Source organism: Podarcis bocagei (assembly GCF_964188305.1).
Source record: "Podarcis bocagei genome assembly, chromosome: 3".
Lineage (NCBI taxonomy): Eukaryota > Metazoa > Chordata > Lepidosauria > Squamata > Lacertidae > Podarcis > Podarcis bocagei.
Genome location: NC_138127.1, coordinates 37,623,594 through 37,643,671, shown reverse-complemented (window position 1 = coordinate 37,643,671; position 20,078 = coordinate 37,623,594). Strand labels below are relative to the sequence as shown.

Below are 20,078 nucleotides of genomic sequence, written 5' to 3'. Positions count from 1 at the left end.
ATTTTCACCCCACCCCTGGTAATCAGGATGCTTTGGATAATGGGTATGCCAAATTTCACTTTTTCTTGTGGAAGCATGCTAACAATTTTGATCCTCTCTTGAATTAATGGCTTAGTAAGCCAAGTGCTCATGAATCATTTTCTACGGATTGTTTTGATATAGTGGCACGCTCCAATAGTTAACTGCTTTTGTTTGCATGTGAATGATTTAAAAAAACAAAAACAAAAACCAGCAGTACCCAGAGGATAACATTTTTCTCATGGGAAGGTCGTATCTCCAAAGAATTATATCCTAGATAAGCTCAGGAACAGTAAAGGCTACTAAATGCTAGCATTCTGTTGGCCATTGTTTCCCTTATCATTTAATCAGTTGTGTTCCTCTTATTCAAAGCTGCAGACAGTTTTACTTATGTTTGGTTTTTGCTGGCTCCTTTCTGGCCTTCATACGAAAGAATTGATTGCCCCTGCATGCATTAAAGCAGCTCCAGTGTTCTTACAGTTTGATTTCTGTTTGATGTTGAATTATTTTTATTCTTCAAGAACATGATAGTTTGTCTGAGCACTTTTGGCTCTTGCTCTTTGTGTTGCCTCTCAGAGATGTATTCGTTGCATTTACACCCACTAGCCGGAGGAAAGAAAACATGATCATTTACTTATTTACTGCTCAAAGGAATTTGCCTTAAATTATAACATCTATGCTACTTCTGCAGCAGATGGTTCCAGTTTATTATTGTTGACCTTGTACATTCTACATTTACACCTTTACTACACAGTCAGACCCCATAGTTCACACTCAGCAGGGATCTGTTTGTTCAGTTTTTATTGCTGATAATTTAAACATGAGATTCCAAATCTAACCTTTTGTTTCTATAGCAACTAAACATGGGCTGATCAGTACTATCATTTTCTTTAACAGCTGGCATCTTCTGTTCACTGTAAGCTGAGTTTTAAAAGTATAAGGTTTTTAAACTAGGTGTTAACTGGCCCAGAGGTGTTGACGTAATTAGGAAGCACATATACTATTATAAGAGATCTGATAGGTAATTTTGAACCATGAATTCTCATGTTTTCATTGGAATGAATGCCATTGTCCAAAGCGGAGGCATGCCCTTGAGATGTCCTTGGATTTGCTGAACACATGCGTCTTTTCTGAAGTTAGTGTTGGAGATCTTAATGCTGTTTTTGGCTTATAATGGTTGCTGCATTTTCTTATGGATAACAACAACTACATACTTTCTTACTTCAGTCATCTTTGTGCCTACATAAGCTTTTTAGTCTTCTTATACATGCATATATTTAGACCAGGCAAATGCCTGGACACGTGAAGAATGAATTCGTGTACAGGAACATGCATGCAAGCCCCACTCCCAGCATCTGATGTGAGTCATTCCGCCCACTCAGTCCCTGACTGTGCATGTTGTTCTACTCATGTTCAAGCAAATACAAGTAAAAATACCCTGCAGACTTTCCTTGTACACCCCTGCTCCTCACCCACAGTTTTAGTCTACATGTATTCAGGTGGATGCGCAAACACACTCTTTCATTTGCTAATATGATTCTTCTGTACTAATTCCTTAAAATATTCAACACCATAAAATGGTCTAATGTATTTAATTCAACTTCACATGTAAGTAAAGTTTCTTGAATTCTTCTGGAGGGGGAAAAAAAGTAAGGAACAAATCGATCAATCTCCAAAGGTGTTTTCATCAAAGCAATTATGATTCTATTTTTCTAAGTAGATTCAAATGGGATTCAAAATTGCCTAAGACTTTCCACCTAGTGCTGGAAGACCTGTCTTCAAACTCTACTAACAATATAAAGTTTATGTATAGTGCTTCTCAAATGATGTTCTCTAAACATCTGTCCAGTATTCATAGCGAAATGGTATTATGTTGGTTGGTTTATTGGAAGGAAGGAAAAAGTAGGAGGAGCTGCCAAACTTAGTGGAATAACAAGAGAAGGAGGGAAGAGCTTAAATTGTCACTTGTATAATTTGGTAAAATAGGATAAGGAAAAGCTGGGAGATAGAGAGGGACATAAGGTGGTTATCACTGATGGTTGTACTCAGAAACAGACCTGCAAGCTTCATAGCTGTTTCACAGATATAGCTTATGCTGTTGTGCTCAATTCATTTTCTTCCTACGTCATCTTAGATGGCTATTGAACCAGAATCTACCTCATAGTGTGCATTGACAGATTTCACAATTATATTTTATGCAGTTTTATTTCATTGTGTTCAGGATATTTGCTTGACACCTACAGAATTAATGGGAGTTGCAATTATCTCTAATCTAAACAGCAGATTTAACTGTGTTGCTGATGTTCCGTCTTATTAGTTCCAAATAGCAAATGTGGTGCAAAAGTTGGAACTGCTTCAGTTGGTACCTTTTGCTTCCCTGCCTTCCTGGTTTACAGCCATGGGCAACTGCAGCAGGGACAGGCCAGTATTGGGATTATTTGAAACTCTGTTTTGCATAATGTAAAACAGAGTACAGTGGTGCCCCGCAAGACGAACGCCTCACGAGACGAAAAACTCGCAAAACGAAAGGTTTTTTCGTTTTCGAGTTGCCTCGCAAGACGAATTTCCCTATGGGCTTGCTTCGCAAAACGAAGCTTGCCCCGCAAGCTCCGGGGACAGTGGGAAGTGCAGCGAGTCTTCCCCGCTGTTCCCGGACCTCTTTTGAAGCAAGGGGCGGCGGGGAGAAGCGATCTTCTCCCCGCAGCCCCAGGTCCGGGGACAGCGGGAAGCGCTTCCCGCTGTCCCCGGACCTCTTTTGAAGCAAGGGGCGGCGGGGAGAAGCGATCTTCTCCCCGCAGCCCCAGGTCCGGGGACAGCGGGAAGCGCTTCCCGCTGTCCCCGGACCTCTTTTGAAGCAAGGGGCGGCGGGGAGAAGCGATCTTCTCCCCGCAGCCCCAGGTCCGGGGACAGCGGGAAGCGCTTCCCGCTGTCCCCGGACCTCTTTTGAAGCAAGGGGCGGCGGGGAGAAGCGATCTTCTCCCCGCAGCCCCAGGTCCGGGGACAGCGGGAAGCGCTTCCCGCTGTCCCCGGACCTCTTTTGAAGCAAGGGGCGGCGGGGAGAAGCGATCTTCTCCCCGCAGCCCCAGGTCCGGGGACAGCGGGAAGCGCTTCCCGCTGTCCCCGGACCTCTTTTGAAGCAAGGGGCGGCGGGGAGAAGCGATCTTCTCCCCGCAGCCCCAGGTCCGGGGACAGCGGGAAGCGCTTCCCGCTGTCCCCGGACCTCTTTTGAAGCAAGGGGCGGCGGGGAGAAGCGATCTTCTCCCCGCAGCCCCAGGTCCGGGGACAGCGGGAAGCGCTTCCCGCTGTCCCCGGACCTCTTTTGAAGCAAGGGGCAGCGGGGAGAAGCTATCTTCTCCCCGCAGCCCCTTGCTTCAAAAGAGGGGACAGAGCGGCGCTTCCCCTCTGTCCCCGGACGGTCTCCATAGGAACGCATTGATTGATTTTCAATGCATTCCTATGGGAAACTGTGCTTCGCAAGACGAAAAACTCGCAAGAAGAAAAAACTTGCGGAATGAATTAATTTCGTCTTGCAAGGCACCACTGTAATTTAAAATAGTTCATGAACTATTTGCTTGCATACAATTTAAAATGGTATTTCAAAGAGGAAAAGTGATCATGATCTGAGTACTTTAAACTTCTAAAGTACACAGAAGACTTAATTTCATGTGGATTTAACAGCTAGTCAGCAGAATATTTTACCTTTTTTTCAGAAACCAGCAAATATTCTGGTAATGGGAGAAGGTCCTGAAAGAGGAAGAGTTAAAATTGGTAAGTATTCATTACATTTCTAATGCAAATTTTTGCAACTGCTTTTATTAAGGTTGTAATGTAATGACTGCTGAAGGGCCAAAGATTATCATGGCTATGAATCCTGGAAGACCTGCTCCCTGACTTGGAGGCCTTTTTCTACCTGGCCCTGACTGACTCCAGCTACAAAAGCTGAGGCTGCTGAAGAGGCCAGAGACCATCTTGACTGTCACTTAGTGCAGACTCACGTCATCAAGCCTGAGCTTCCACAGCCGCTATCTGCCATGAATCACAATTGGCGGGATTGGCAGCAACAGCAGCAGCAATGTTTATACTCATGATAATATTTTATTTTATTGCTAATTATGCTGTTTTAAATATGCATTTTATATACTGCATTAAATGTGTGTTCTGTAGCTGACTTCCTTTGTAATGTTTTATTTAAGATAATTTTGTAGTTTCTGTTAACTATGTTGTTTTGAAAGTATACTTTATATTTTACTTTATTCTGTAATGTTTTATTCTGCCACTCCCCTCTGAGGTTCAGCAGGCACAGGCATTGTCTAGTTCTCCCCATATTAATTGTACAGTGCACCGCAGCTTGCTTTCGAAGCTTTTGCTTTTGGTATAATAAAAATACTGTTTTGTTTTTCAGCTGATATGGGCTTTGCACGGTTATTCAACTCACCTCTTAAGCCACTTGCAGATCTGGATCCAGTTGTGGTGACGTTCTGGTACAGAGCCCCAGAATTGTTACTTGGTGCAAGGCACTACACAAAGGCCATTGGTAAGCGGGTGGCTAGACTTACCTTTTTAGTCTCCAGATGTATAGATATTAGGTTTTGCAATCTCGGGCTCCAGAATATGTCACTTCTAGGAAATTTCTGGTGCAAGTACATTTCAGAAACAAGACATGGTTCCGTCAGTGAACCTGTAAACTGTGTGCACAATAGGCCAACGAGGGTGTTTTCTGCATGAATGTGTTTGTGCTGGCTCACCCACCCTTACTTTATAATGGGATGTATCCAGCTGCCAGTCTTTTTTCTGGTCTCTTCCAAGGATCTCTGGTGCCAAAGATTCTGTGCTTCAAGCCATCTCTATCAAAAGGCCTTCCATAATTACAGGGGAAATGGCAGCATGTTCTCATTCACCCATCCTCTGAGCTAATCGCTGAAACATCTGAGTGGTGCCTCCAGTAGTTTAACAGTCTAAGAACTTTGTGTTAGTGCTGATGCAGATTTAGAAAGTGAGGTGTCTCTAATGGCCACTTAGTATTAATCTTGTATTTTCAATCACTGTTATCCCATTGAGTGAGCTGCCTGACATTCCTCCGGTACCATTATCTGCATCCATTACATCACTAGCACGTACCTTTCCATTTTTAGCTTCTGCATTTTGGCAGCCTTTAATATCCCAGATGTTCTGCCTTCAAATGTCATGTCCTTGGATTTCATGCTTTCATACTGCTATCTAGAAATGCGAAGATACAGGGGAAGAAAATAAGAGGGTGGGTCATGGCTGATGAGGCTGTACTCCACTGACATCTGGAGGGCCACAAGTTGGCCATCCCTTTTTTAAAAAAATTGACAAGATCACATCAGGGCTAAGAGAAATACCTGTACAGGATTCTAAACAAGCTAGTCAGTTTATTAAATGGCAATATTTTCACTGATCACTTTGGTATTTGAGTTTGTTACTGAGGGTCCATATGATCAGCTGAACTGTTCACTGACAGTGCTTCACCCATTTCACCCATATCCATACATATACATGCTCTGTAGTTACAATGGCACATTACTTTGTCTGTACCATTGTATTATGGAATACAATGCGCATATTGTTTCTTTTGGTCACTTTCAGACCAATGCAGTGTCTTGAGATGCATGTTCTACTGTATGCAATGGCTTTTGAAAGTTGCTTGTCTAGGTGTTCTGCATAATGCACTGTACCAGGAGTACAGGATGAAGCAATAGTGGAAAATACACACAAACACCTTAAATAGCGGGATCCCAGCCTATCTAAATGATGGCTAAGCAGTTGGGTGGTTGGTCTTACTGTTATATAAAGCCCTATGGTTTCATTAGGAGCAGGGGAGTTCACAACCTCTAAAACTACGTGTGTGTGTTAAGTGCTTCATGCAATAGGGGAAAGTGGATGAAGAGGAAGGAAGGTTTGTGATGATCTCAAACTAAACCCACAAAGCACATACATGTGGCCACAACCAAAGCTGGGGGCACTATGGGAGATACACTGCATTTTCCTAGATGTTAAATACAGCAGTTTGGTTGTGCAGAAAATGTGAAATCCCTATAGCATTTGACACATCCAGAGAAAAATGCCCAAGGATAAGTGTGATAAAGTCAGAGAAGCTGTGGTACAACTGTGTTCCAAGATGTATTATTGAAGGCCATGATAAGACACGATCAGACAGATAAATATACCAGAATAGTCATATGAAGGTTCATGGCAAGGAGGACAAGCAGCAGACATAATAACTATAATTGTTTATGTACCTCTTGAGTCCATACTTGCCTCTAGCATTATGCACACTTTACAAAAAAAGTTAATGAGTTAATCGTATAATGCTTTGCAGCTACAGTGCTTATTACATGCACATTCTTTCTGTGGTGTGATTCAAATCTCACGCTACAGCTTGAAATATATTTATATTAAATACCATTTGAATCTAAATTGCACAACCCTCATAAGAGGACTTGCCTTATTTAGTAATAGCTTGTAGTTTTTTAAGCACTCCTTTTGAAGTTCAGCATGTAGGGAAAGGACAACCAATATATTTGCAGGCAATGTGTCATCTATAACTGTTCATTATGCTGGGGGGGGGGGCTAGATAGGTAGACCCATACATACCTATATGCCCTTCAGCAGAACTTCTAGGATGGCTTACAAAATCAAGATAATTAAAGTACAGCAAACATGTTAAAGCAGAAAATGTATTAAAATACATTTAAAAGCCTGGGAGAACGAAAGCACATTTGCTTGGCGCCAGAAGAATAACAATACTGATGCCAGACAAGCCTATCTGGGAGTGAGTTCAAGAAACAGAACCACATCACCGAAAAGGCTCTCTGGTGGCCCCATGCATTACCTGGCAGGGCACCTAGAGGACAGCCTCTTCTAAAGAACGGAAGGAGCCTCCATGTATGGGCAACTTGCTTATGAGAGCAGGCATTCCTTCAGGTGCCTGTGTTGCAAGCCATACAAAGCTTGAAGGGTAGTCACCGACACTTTGACTTGTACTTGGGAAAAGCCTGGAAGACAGCGAACTTATTGCAGTAACTGGTGAGATATGTTCCCAACAACCAATCCTGATCAACATCTTGGCAGCTGCATTTTCAACTGACTGGAATTGCCAAACAGCCTTCAAAGGCAGTCCAACGTACCACGCATTATGGTAGACAATCCTAGATGTTTCTCAAGGATGGCTAGCTAAAGGCTGAGCCTGGCACAGCAGCCTAAGCAGATGAAAGGCACTGCTTGCCACTATCTGAGCTTCCATTGGCAAAGCTAGAGCCAGGAGCATGCCCAAACTCGGTGTTTTATCCTTTTAAGGGGAGTACAACAACAATTCTTAGACGAGACGAACCACCTACTTATGGAACTTTGTCCTGTCAGGATTGACTTTGATTATTGGCTCTCATCCAAACCATTATTCTCAAGTGGAGTCTGTCCTTTTGAAATTTATAAAGGTGGGGATTTCTCCAAAACATTTTCTGGTACCTAACACATCTGAACTTTTTCTTCCGACACCACCTGCACATAGAACATTTCTGAGAATGTTGTGTTGGGGGTCCTGGATTTCAGCATCCTACCCAGCAACTTAATTTGCTTCCAGGATTTCATGGCTACATTTCCCAACTTCACTGGGGCCAACGTGCATTGTGAGTGCACGTTGACCCCAGTGAAGTTGGAAAATGTAGCCATGAAATCCTGGAAGCAAATTAAGTCAACTCATCCATCACAAACCCATCTTTCTGCATTCCTATTGACTGAATCATGCTTTCCCAGAGCCCACCTCTTCCCACTCCTGGAGCATATCCTTAGTTGGAGAGGATATCAGCTTGTTAAAGAAATAGGTGTGTTGCTCAAACTCAGGCAAGGATTTGGAATCACCCACACTTTCCCCCTCCCCTTCTCCTTCCAAGGGCGATATTTTAATCTAGATCTGTGCACAAAAGAGCTGATTCAAAAATAAGAATACTGCAAATGTACCTTCAGCAACAACCAGTGGAAAAGTTCAAGGCTGATAGAAGCAAGGTGGAAGTAAGGGTGGTAGTGACAGATGGCACCCAGTGAAACACCACCACAACTGTGCAAAATCCTGCCCATACGCTGCACTTCAGTGCACTCAGTCACATAACATGCAGTTTTATATCTGATTTTCTTCTCCTATTGCATTATCTGTGGATGTGTGGATATTGCAAAAAAGAGAAGAAAGGGACACAAGCAGAGTCAAATCCATATTGAACTCCAGTAGGGATGAGCCCTTCGTATATTTGAAGAGTGGTTCTAGCTTTTCCTTATTATTCATAGTGCTTTTTAAACTGAGGACTCAATTTTTCAATATGTAGAATTGTATAACAGATGTACAGAATAAATATTGCTGTAAATGAAGCCTGAGACCAAAATGGCATGCTCTTAAAAAACTAAGTGTACAATCCAGCCAAAATTAAATGTTCCCAAGTCAAATTTTTTTGGGGTGGAACAGATCAAAGCATGTGCTTAGCTCTCCTGTTGAAAACAATAGAACTTGGCAGTGCCTAACTCTAGGTGGATTAAGCCCAAAGTACATAACTGAGAGACCTTAATAATCACTGTGGTAAAAGCGATTTCATTGTGGTGTCAACACAAACACCTCCAGAAAATTGGGGGGAGGGGAAAGGATTGAGTGCTAATTTCTGAAGCTTTTTCTGGAAGTCACTGGCTAGCAGCTGCTATCCACTCCCCCCAAAAAAGCCCTTGGATGTGGGGAACACTACATGATGATATTGTGTCTCTCCTGAGGGATTTGGGCAGGAGGGGTGGCAATGGCAGACACATTAATAAAGCTAGGAATAGTGAGGCCAAAATAATACAAGAGAATTTCTTTCCCTCTCTCCAAATACTATAGATTTGGGACAAATAAAGGAAAGTCTTCACACAACATAGTTTTATTTAAATGACTGCTAGAAAATGGTGCTGGCAGCAGCTGATTGCTCCTGGCTAAGAGTGGAATCCTATACCTGTTAACCCAGTAAAGTCCCACTGGGTTCAATAAGGATTGTTCACAGTGTGCAAGTATGAGTATGTTTTAATGAGGGTTAAACAAATTCATGGAGGATAGTTCTTTGAACAACTCCCAGTCATGATAGCTAAATGTCACCTCTGTGCTCTGATGCTGCCTACTTCTGAATGCCCATTGCTGTGGGACATACGGTAGGGGTAAGAGTGTTACTCTCATGCACAGCACGAGAGTTTTCTAGACAGTGACTGTAGCTTCCAATTCTACAAGCTCTCTTGTCATCTTTGACACTCCTGCTGGCCCTTCAGGGGGACAATCGCAGCAGTATGTTTCAGCTCCTCCACACCCTTCCCCAGCACAACTCAACCAGTCTCCTTTCAACCAGAAATGCCCTGGGCTAATTTTATATAAATAGAAACTTCTTCATGTGACTGTCATGAAAGTACCTTTGGGCCAAATAATTTGTTTGATTCTTCATCATTATATGCACCCTCCCCATCTAACCCACCCTAAACAGCCTTCTTTGGGAAATTCCAAAATGAGGGTTGATAATCATTGCTGGCATTCATAATTTGGTTGAAGAAGTTTGAAATGTTGCAGAAAATTCCTGCTTGAGTTTGTTCGAATGTCTTTTTAGATAGTCAACAAAATAGCTTTTGTTTGTCATCAGACATAATAGTTTTTCTGCTTTGAATCAGTTTTGTACACTATCTGATTATGAAAGTATATATTCATGTGGAATTTACAGGGCATTTTGTTTCATCTAGTTGCATCACAACTATGCCATTTTAGTTTATCCATATTTGCTATATATTTCATTACATCATTTTGTGATGAGCATTAGAAGTATCTTACTTCAGTGAAAAAATAAATGAGGATACCTAGATTGCACATGTGATCTTCTTTCCTAGATATATGGGCCATTGGCTGCATATTTGCTGAGCTATTGACTTCAGAACCTATCTTCCACTGTCGTCAGGAAGACATCAAAACAAGCAATCCTTTTCATCATGATCAACTTGATCGCATATTCAGTGTAATGGGATTTCCTGCAGGTAATTTAATGTTATGAAGCAGTCCCATGCAAAATCCTTTATTTGATTTCTGCCCACTCCCAATAAATTAGTCTTATATTACCAGGGAGTAAAAATGCATTAATTTGTGTACAGTATATCTTCTTATCCTTCAATAAGTTTTCAAATTGCTTTTTCTTGTCAAAGATAAAGACTGGGAAGACATTAGGAAGATGCCAGAATATCCTACACTTCAAAAGGACTTTAGGAGAACAACGTAAGTGCTATGTATCATTGACTAATGGCAATTATGCTTCTAAATTATTATTATTAGGACCAACTTTTTATTGACTTCATTTGCTTAGTACAAGGATAGTCAACAATTGTGCTCTCTACGTGTTGTTGGACTACAACTTCCTCATCCTTGACTACTAGCCACGCTGCCTAGGGCTGAGGACTCCATGTGGTTACTCTAGGCAGAGTAGTATGAGTCTGTATGATGACGAGCCTTCAATATTCATTCTTCTGTGTTTATGTTTTTTCTGTATCCTGGTTTAAGCTTTAATTCTATCACTTGCTACTGTTTATATTTTGTATTATTTACCGTATGTTGTTTTGTGGTATTTTTAGCTTCCTTGAACCTCAGTTAAAAATGGGATATCAATTAATCAGATTGATAAATGTAGGAATTTTGTGCCGTCAGTCACCCCTGCATTTGTTTAACATATCCCATACCCAATAAATACCAATACCTTTTACCTCACATCCCATAATAAAACATACTGCCATATCCATGTTTACATATTTGAATGAAAAAAGTGATATTCATGAGACACAAACAAAATACCACCACCTGACTTGCAGTACATCATTTGTCTCGGTAAATAAAAAAAAACTCAGAAAGTGTTATTTGGAATGTAAATTACTACATACATTTCTATGTTTTTGTTAATGTGTTACTCTTTTGAAACATGTTTTTCCCTTGGGTTTTTCAGGTATGCCAATAGTAGCCTCATAAAATATATGGAAAAACACAAAGTTAAGCCTGATAGCAAAGTATTTCTTTTGGTAAGTTACGCTGCCCATCTCATAGTGCTGTTGAAGACTGCTTATTTTGTAAAATAATAAGCACAGTTCCATATATGTCTATTCAAAAATAAATTCCTGTAGAGTTCAGTTGGTCTTCCTCCCAGGAAATCTGTGTATCGGATTACAGGTGTCCCTTTTTCTGACAGAAAATGAGGATAAAGATGCACGGATTTGAGTACTGAATACTTTTTAAAATCTGTTTTCTGTTCTTTTATTTTGGGTGTTCTTAATGTTATTGGCCCGATTGACTATTTTTTCAATTAGCCCTAATGTTTTAGGACTGACTAAAAATTAACGAGCCACCAGTTCCAAATGTCATCATCCAAGAGTAAAGAAACTCAAATGTGACATTGCTGGTTGCCCTACTGAATATTAGTTCCTGGCGTGCAGAAGTAAAGCAAAGTTGCTTTCTTCCTCCTCTTGTGGGATTCCCAGAAGCATTTGGATGGCCACTGTAGGGAACAAGATGCTAGACGAGATAGACTTTTGTTCTGAACTTTTTATGACATCTTACTGTAGACACAGGAGAGACAACTAAGTTTATTTTTCTCCTGAAAAGTCTTTTTTTCTGAATTACAAATGATACAAATTGAGGGTGTATGTTATCATGTATTAACCACAATTTTTGTGTTACTATAAAGAAGCAGCATTCATTCTGTGTATGAAATCCTAAGTTTTTCTTTGATTTAATTACCATTTAATACTTGGTATTTTGGCATATAACCCAGTGAGTGCTATTCATATAAACTTACTTTCTCTAATATTGTGCTACACAGCTTCAAAAACTTCTCACTATGGATCCTACAAAAAGAATTACCTCAGAGCAAGCTTTGCAGGATCCCTACTTCCAAGAGGACCCACTGCCTACGTCAGAGTATGTCTCTCTGCTAACCCTTTCCTTCTTTAGAGCTTTCTCCTTCTTGTTAAGGGTAAATTTGGCTATCTGTGTGCCCTGTGAATATATAAAAATATGTCTAAATAGTTCACAAGGCAGAATTTTTGTTTGCCTATATCCTTGAAACACCTACTTACATACCAAGTGAAAGTATGCTTTCTCCATTCAGTAAGGAATAGGTGAGTGCAAGGGATTAAAAAAGAAAAACTTACATTTGATCACTTGCCTTTCCCAGGAGACAGTCAGCTTGATGATGCAGTTCACTAAATGGACAGAGATTTCCCTATGAGTTATCAAATTTAGTAAAAGTGAATAGAACTTGCAAACATGATGGGTTATGCATTATTTACAGGTTTTTCCTCTGAACATAAACTTCATTTTTATACAGCACAGCCAATGGTACAGTCCTACTCTGAAGTAAGTCCCATTGAGTTCAATGAGGCATACTTCCCATAGTTTCTTGGTTTGGTTGGGAGCCATAGCAGAGCATGGTTGAAAAAAAAGCATTCTATCAGTTCCTGAGGTGGGCTTTCTTTAAGCCTATTTGTAGCATGGAGGACCCCTGGAAAAGACCCTGATGTTGGGGAAGATTGAGGGCACAAGGAGAAGGGGACGACAGAGGACGAGATGGTTGGACAGTGTTCTCAAAGCTACCAGCATGAGTTTAACCAAACTGCGGGAGGCAGTGGAAGACAGGAGTGCCTGGCGTGCTCTGGTCCATGGGGTCACGAAGAGTCGGACACGACTAAACGACTAAACAACAAAGGATGGAGGACATTTTTAAATACAATGCATTTTTTCAAGCCTAAGTGTTGGGGCAATGCAGCCTTCTTGAACAATGCAGCTGCAGTGGAAAGTTGACCCTTCACCCCTAAACTGTGGTTAATATTAAGTGTAGCTTGAAACACACTAGCTTATGAACCATGGTTTGAAGTGGACTTGCTCCAAACTATGGTTAAGATTAAACACAGCTTTGTCAGATTTGACCAATATGAAAAGCTGCGGTTAAGAAAAAATGGAAGTGAATGTTCCCAAATTTCTCACAGCCACACCACTGGAGAACATGTAAGCCCAGAGTGAAATGAGGCTCATTTCCATCATGATAAAACACAGTTTATGATGACATCCCAACATGACCAATGAGGTAGCTAAAAATGAACTAAAAAAAGTTTTCACATCCATGCCTGGCAAGGTGCGCGTGTTGTGAAATTCATTAGCCAAAGCTTGTTCATGGAACACTAAACTGTAGTTTTGTATTATTTCCAAATGAAGTCTTTAAGATTGTAGTACTTTTAAATAAATGCAAGATTGTTTTTCTCAATGTTTTCTTTCTCTACCTCAGTGTTTTTGCTGGCTGCCAGATTCCTTACCCAAAACGAGAATTTCTCAATGAGGATGAACCTGAGGAGAAGGGGGATAAGGTATAGTTCAAAAATTACTCAACTAACAGTAAAGAAGAAGAAAATATGGTTCTTTGGCAGAAACACTGACAGAACACAGGGGGTTGTATCAGACACACATTCCTGGTCAAGACTATCCCAGCACAGTGTCATGGGACATTTCTAAAATATGTAGCATTTTCACGCCTGATGCTTTACAGGGGCATGGGTTGATTTATCTTGAACAGCTAATTTAGTAACACATGGCTGGAGGAAGCAAGAGAGGATGCTTTTAGCTCTAATCATCTGATGATGATATCTTTCAGTTGATGAGAAATTTCCCTCCAGCCCTTTATGCCCTATATTCTGGGTAGCAGAGGGTCTTGACTTGGGTGGTTTTTTGTTTAAGTGTTTTTGATTGATTTTCCATTTACAAAAACACATACAACAAGAGGACTTTGGTGTCTACAGACCTTCATAAAATAAAGAATGCAGAGTTGACACAAATTAAATTAGTCCATAAGATTCCATATTCTTCCATACGTTTGGGGTGGCTTCTTTGCACAATCCTCCTGCCACATATATTCAATGAAGGGCTGTTCAGTGTTGTAAAACGAGAAGGAAACTGATTTTCCCTTAGCAGCATTCCCGTAAAGGCTAGTTTTTTTAGCCAGTGCTATTGTCCATACTCTTGGCTTACCCAGATTTGATGTTTAGAGCTCCAGGAGACCCCCAGCACTTGGCTATTTCCAATCACATAGCCACAAGCAGAAAGAGTAGGAGGTTCTTGTGACACAATGAAGCATCCAGCATCCCCAACAGCTAGTTTAGGATATGCATGTTTGGTCATATATTTTCAAAACAGTTTTTTAACTCTCAGGCCTTAGGTGAAGCTAATTCTTGTTACAAGAATTCCCGCCCCCCTCGGTCTAAAATGGCCTTTAATCATTTCAGGTGTTAACAAAAGCAAATAAACCAATTTCCCTTTTACCCCTGGTTCACAGGGCTACATTTCAGTCAACTACTTTGATCTTTGGCCAAGAGCACATTCCTTTGGCCATAAACTTGATGAACAATTGCAAACTGTAGTCCTGGCTGGTTGGTCCCATTGAATAGTGACATGTCCTCTTTTGCAATAAAAGCACAAACATGGTTTCAATTGTAACTTCTCGCAGTGGTAAAACAGAGTTTTGTATCCTTGATGGTGGAAATTCCTTTTGCTTTGTGTTGCCTTTTGTTCAGCCTTCTGATTATAAACAATGAAACCCTTTTATTACACTGAGAGACATGGGAAATTCTTACTTTATTACACTGAGAGACATGGGAAAGTAAGAAATTCTTACTTTCTCACTATTAACCCCACTTTATATGTAATGCTATGGAAATCCTACAAAAATTGAGCTCAGGTGTTACAAACAAGGGAAGAGGTTGAAGAGTAAGGTAGTTTGCCTCTAAGATGCTTTTGCTGTGCTGGAGGGTGGAGCACAGGATGGGGCGGAACAACAGGAGGAAGAGGCAGGTCAGGCAAGTGTGAGGCCATCTGCTTCCCCACCCTCTTCTGCACCTCTGTGTCCCAGAACCAGGAGGGAATTGAAAAGGAATGAGCAATGGAAGCTTCTATGTAGGCATAGCCTCTGAGGAAGGTACATAAACTGGGGGGGGGAGGGTTCCCCTATTACGGCAGCTGCTCCATAGGGCTCAGACCCCAGAATAGCTGCCTAGATGCTAGATTGGTGCGCGTAGGTCTCCAGAACTGTAGAAACGAATATATTATCATTGACAATAAAGAGTTAACTACAGTATCTGCCATGTGCATTCCTTTGGCTGTGAAGCGCCCTTGACAACAGTATATAAACAGTATTCATAGCCAGTACAATCTTGTGTAAATTTGTGTGGACTGAAGAAATTGCTAAAACATACTCATGCAAACTTTGGCTTTCCGTCCCATAAACAATCTCGTAGAATCAACAGCAGCAGAACCAACATCAGCAACAAACAGCACCTCAGCAGCAAGCAGCACCTCAGCAGCAGCAGAACAGCACCCAGACAAATGGAACTACAGGGGGAGGTGGAGCAGGAGGTGGCGGCACTGGGGCAGGTCTCCAGCATAGCCAGGACTCCAGCCTCAACCAGGTGCCTCCAAATAAGAAACCACGCATAGGGCCTTCAGGCACTAATTCAGGCGGGCCTGTCATACCTTCGGATTATCAGGTACGGTTTTTGTTCATTTGGAACATGCTATAGCGCCAGTTGCCCTTTGTCACACCTGAGCCATGTGGTGAACTTTTAGGCTGTAGCAGAGATGGAGAACTCTCCAGATGTTGTTGGACTCCAACTCCAACCCAAGATGCCCAGTGGTCAGGAATGATAGGAATTATCATCCAACAACACCTGAAGGACCACAGATTTCCCACCCATCTGCACCAAAGCAGTCATGCACACAGAACAGGTCACTGTGCAGTTTGTTGGTCGTTTTCCTACAACCTTTAACAGCAGCCTAACACATGTGAATTAAGGAGGTGAATTCCACCCCCGCCCCCGTTATGCTGGGAAAGCGTTGTCTGCTAAATTTCAATATTGTTGAGCCTGGAGGGTATGAAAGAGATAGCAGCCTTACATCCAAACTGCTGCATTGAGGACAAGGATTCAATCAGCTCATCAAAGGCTGACAGTGATCAACAATTTGGGGATATGTTGTAAGACACTCATATGACCTAGATTAGTGCATATTCACATAGGGTTATGTGAATCATCTTTAGCAGACAGCTAAATCCACATGACCTTTTTGAGGCGTAATTGCAACAACAGTCATATGATAGCATCATCATACAAAACTGGTAGCGTATATTAGTTTTCATGGATAATGGTCTTTTCATTAAGTGAACATTGTAGAATCATAGAGTTGGAATAGACCACAAGGGCCATCGAGTCCAACCCCCTGCCAAGCAGGAAACACCACCAGAGCACTCCTGACATATGGTTGTCAAGCCTCTGCTTAAAGACCTCCAAAGTAGGAGACTCCACCACACTCCTTGGCAGCAAATTCCACTGTCGAACAGCTCTTAGTGTCAGGAAGTTCTTCCTAATGTTTAGGTGGAATCTTCTTTCTTGTAGTTTGGATCCATTGCTCCGTGTCCGCTTCTCTGGAGCAGCAGAAAACAATCTTTCTCCCTCCTCTATATGTTTATATATTTGAACATGGCTATCATATCACCCCTTAACCTCCTCTTCTCCAGGCTAAACATGCCCAGCTCCCTTAGCCGTTCCTCATAAGGCATCGTTTCCAGGCCTTTGACCATTTTGGTTGCTCTCCTCTGGACACGTTCCAGTTTGTCAGTGTCCTTCTTGAACTGTGGTGCCCAGAACTGGACACAGTACTCCAGGTGAGGTCTGACCAGAGCAGAATACAGTGGCACTATTACTTCCCTTGATCTAGATGCTATACTCCTATTGATGCAGCCCAGAATTGCACTGGCTTTTTTAGCTGCCACGTCACACTGTTGGTGCATGTCAAGTTTGTGGTCAACCAAGACTCCTAGATCCTTTTCACATGTACTGCTCTCAAGCCAGGTGTCACCCATCTTGTATTTGTGCCTCTCATTTTTTTTGCCCAAGTGCAATACTTTACATTTCTCCCTGTTAAAGTTCATCTTGTTTGTTTTTGCCCAGTTCTCTAATCTGTCAATGTTGTTTTGAAGTGTGATCCTGTCCTCTGGGGTGTTAGCCACCCCTCCCAGTTTGGTGTCATCTGCAAATTTGATCAGGATGCCCTTGAGTCCATCATCCAAGTCGTTGATAAAGATGTTGAATAAGACCGGGCCCAAGACAGAACCCTGTGGCACCCCACTAGTCACTCTTCTCCAGGATGAAGAGGAACCATTGATGAGCACCCTTTGGGTTCGGTCAGTCAGCCAGTTACAAATACACTGAGTGGTAGCATAGTCAAGATCGCATTTTACCAGCTTCTTTACAAGAATATCATGGGGCACCTTGTCGAATGCCTTGCTGAAATCAAGGTAGGCTACATCCACTGCATTCCCTTCATCTACCAGGCTTGTAATTCTGTCAAAAAACGAGGTCAGGTTAGTCTGACATGACTTATTTTTCAGAAATCCATGCTGACTATTGGTGATCACAGCATTCCTTTCTAGGTGCTCACAGACTGTTTTCTTAATGATCTGCTCCAGAATCTTCCCTGGTATTGATGTCAGACTGACTGGGCGATAATTATTTGGGTCCTCTCTTTTCCCCTTTTTGAAAATAGGGACAACATATGCCCTCCTCCAGTCTGCCGGGACTTTGCCTGTTCTCCAGGAATTCTCAAAGATGACTGGTTCTGAGATCACATCTGCCAGTTCTTTTAATACTCTTGGATGCAGTTCATCTGGCCCTGGAGACTTGAATACATCTAAACTAGCCAAGTATTCTTGTACTATCTCCTTAGTTATTCTGGGCTGTGTTTCCTCTGCTGAATCATTTGCTCGAGCAGACTGAGGCAAAGAAGGCACTGAGGAGTTCAGTCCTTTCTGTGTCCCCTGTTTGCATTTCACCATCTTCTCCTCTGAGTGACCCCCTGTTTCTTTGTTCTTCCTTTTGCTACGGACATACCCATAAAAGCCTTTTTTGTTGCTTTTAACCTCTCTAGCAAGCCTGAGTTCATTCTGTGCTTTAGCTTTTCTGACTTTGTGTCTACATGTGCTGGCTATTTGTTTGAATTCCTCTTTTTGGTTTCCCCCCTTTTCCATTTTTTGTACACATCCTTTTTTAATCTTAATTCAGTTAAAAGTTCTTTAGACAGCCACCCTGGCTTCTTTAGGCACCTTCCATGTTTCCGTCTCATTGGTATTGCCTGAAGTTGTGATTTTACTATCTCCCTCTTAACAAACTCCCAGCCATCATGAACTCCCTTTCCTTTTAGTATTACTGTCCATGGGATCTCACCCAGCACTTCCCTAAGTTTTATGAAGTTGGCTTTCTTAAAGTCAAGAAATTGAGTCCCAGTATGCTTGGCTGCTCCTTTCCGTTGTATAGTAAACTTCAGAAGAGCATGATCACTCACGCCTAATGATCCTTCCACTTCTACCCCACTAACCAGGTCATCAACATTGGTTAGGACCAGATCTAAAATGGCTGTTCCTCTTGTTGCTTCTCCCACTTTCTGAACAATGAAGTTATCTGCAAAGCCAGTGAGGAATCTGTTTGACCTTATGCTCTTGACTGAGTTTGACATCCAACAAATATCCGGGTAATTGAAGTCCCCCATTACTACTATCTCCCTTCCTTTTGCATGCTTGGCCATCTGTTCCAGGAAGGCATCATCTATGTCCTCCGTTTGGCTTGGGGATCTATAGTAAACTCCCACAATGAGGTCTCTGTTATTCTTCTCTCCCTTAATTTTGACCCAAATGCTCTCACTTTGGCTTTGAGGTTCTAAATCTTGGATCTCTTCACAGGTATACACATCCCTGACATATAACGCCACTCCTCCTCCTTTCTTGTCTGGTCTATTTCTCTAAAATAGATTGTATCCCTCCATTATTACATTCCAATCGTGGGACTTATCCCACCAGGTTTCAGTGATGCCTATTATGTCATATTTAGTTTGCTGTACCAAGAGCTCAAGCTCATCTTGTTTATTTCCCATGCTTTGCGCATTAGTGTACAGACATTGAAGTCCATTAATCATTCCGTGTCTCTTATTGAAGGATTTTTTCCTCCCACCACTAGGTCTGTGTGCTGTTTGCTCCATTTGGTCTATGACATTTGGATGATCATCTTCATCAATTGATAGACTCCTACCTTCAGGAACACTGTCTCCCTCCCCCACATTAGTCAGTTTAAAGCCCTCCTGATGAGGTTTCTGAGATTTTTGGCAAAAACATTCCTCCCAACCGTTGTGAGGTGCTGCCCATCGCTTGCCAGAAGTCCATCTTCAAGAAACTGCAGTCCGTGATCTAAGAATCCAAACCGTTCCTGTTTACACCATTTGCGAAGCCAGCTGTTCACTTCCACTATTTTTCCCTCTCTCCCTGGGCCACGTCGTTCAACTGGGAGGACAGATGAGATGACAATTTGTGCATTTAATTGCTTCAATTTCCTGCCCAGAGCCTCGTAGTCTCTTTTGATCTTCTGGAGGCTATTGCTTGCAGTGTCATTGGTTCCCACATGAACCAAGAGGAAGGGGTATTTGTCAGTGGGTTTTATGATTCCTTGCAGTCGTTCAGTTACATCTTGGATCTTAGCCCCGGGGAGACAGCACACCTCCCGAGACATCTTGGCAGGCCCACAGATCACTACTGCTTCTGTTCCCCTCAGTAGGGAATCCCCTATCACCACTACACGCCTCCTCTTAGGTTTGGTCGGGGTTCTTCCGTGAGCTGTCCATTTCAAGGTCGCCTGCACATTCCCTGAGGACTGACTTTGCTGCTCGTCTTCATATACCTGATCGACTGTAATGAGGGAGAGATCCTCAAATGGAGTCTGTTCTTCGTCTTCCATGCTAGGGGAGAGGACTTCAAAGCGATTGTGTATTTCTAAACAATCAGAGCGAACCCTGGGCCTCCTACTTCTTTGAGTCACGTTTCTCCATATATCTGGCACCTGTGTTGGTGAACTAGCCTCCTTCTCAGGGGTGTCCCCTGTCTCCTTCTTGGTGGAGACGGTGTTCTCTGTTGCTTCCAAGAAGAGCTCCAGCTCTT

The 20,078-nt window shown here is 42.1% G+C and overlaps 2 protein-coding genes across 5 annotated transcripts in view; one reads left to right on the top strand and one right to left on the bottom strand.

Annotated features, from left to right (window-relative positions):
• Positions 1 to 20,078, top strand: part of CDK19 (cyclin dependent kinase 19) — an 82,636-nt gene that overhangs the window by 54,743 nt on the left and 7,815 nt on the right. Inside the window, 8 exon segments of the mRNA XM_081186726.1 lie at positions 3,729 to 3,786; positions 4,421 to 4,552; positions 9,916 to 10,059; positions 10,225 to 10,294; positions 11,013 to 11,085; positions 11,883 to 11,980; positions 13,344 to 13,422; positions 15,343 to 15,591. Of these exon segments, the coding sequence (XP_081042852.1) occupies positions 3,729 to 3,786; positions 4,421 to 4,552; positions 9,916 to 10,059; positions 10,225 to 10,294; positions 11,013 to 11,085; positions 11,883 to 11,980; positions 13,344 to 13,422; positions 15,343 to 15,591 (903 nt within the window).
• Positions 4,560 to 20,078, bottom strand: part of LOC308583082 (uncharacterized protein) — a 60,523-nt gene continuing 45,004 nt past the window's right edge. The window contains exons 4-5 of one of the 4 annotated variants that reach the window (XR_014006036.1): positions 12,214 to 12,264; positions 4,569 to 5,235 (exon numbers count right to left, since the gene is read on the bottom strand). Coding sequence is in view for 1 of the 4 variants with exons in the window: in XM_081186759.1 (XP_081042885.1) it covers positions 5,224 to 5,235 (12 nt within the window). In the remaining 3 variants the exon portion in view is untranslated. Of the gene's footprint in view, positions 5,236 to 6,895; positions 7,035 to 11,881; positions 12,059 to 12,213; positions 12,265 to 20,078 lie in introns of those variants that run through there. The other 3 variants (XR_014006037.1, XR_014006038.1, XM_081186759.1) reach the window with 3 other exon arrangements.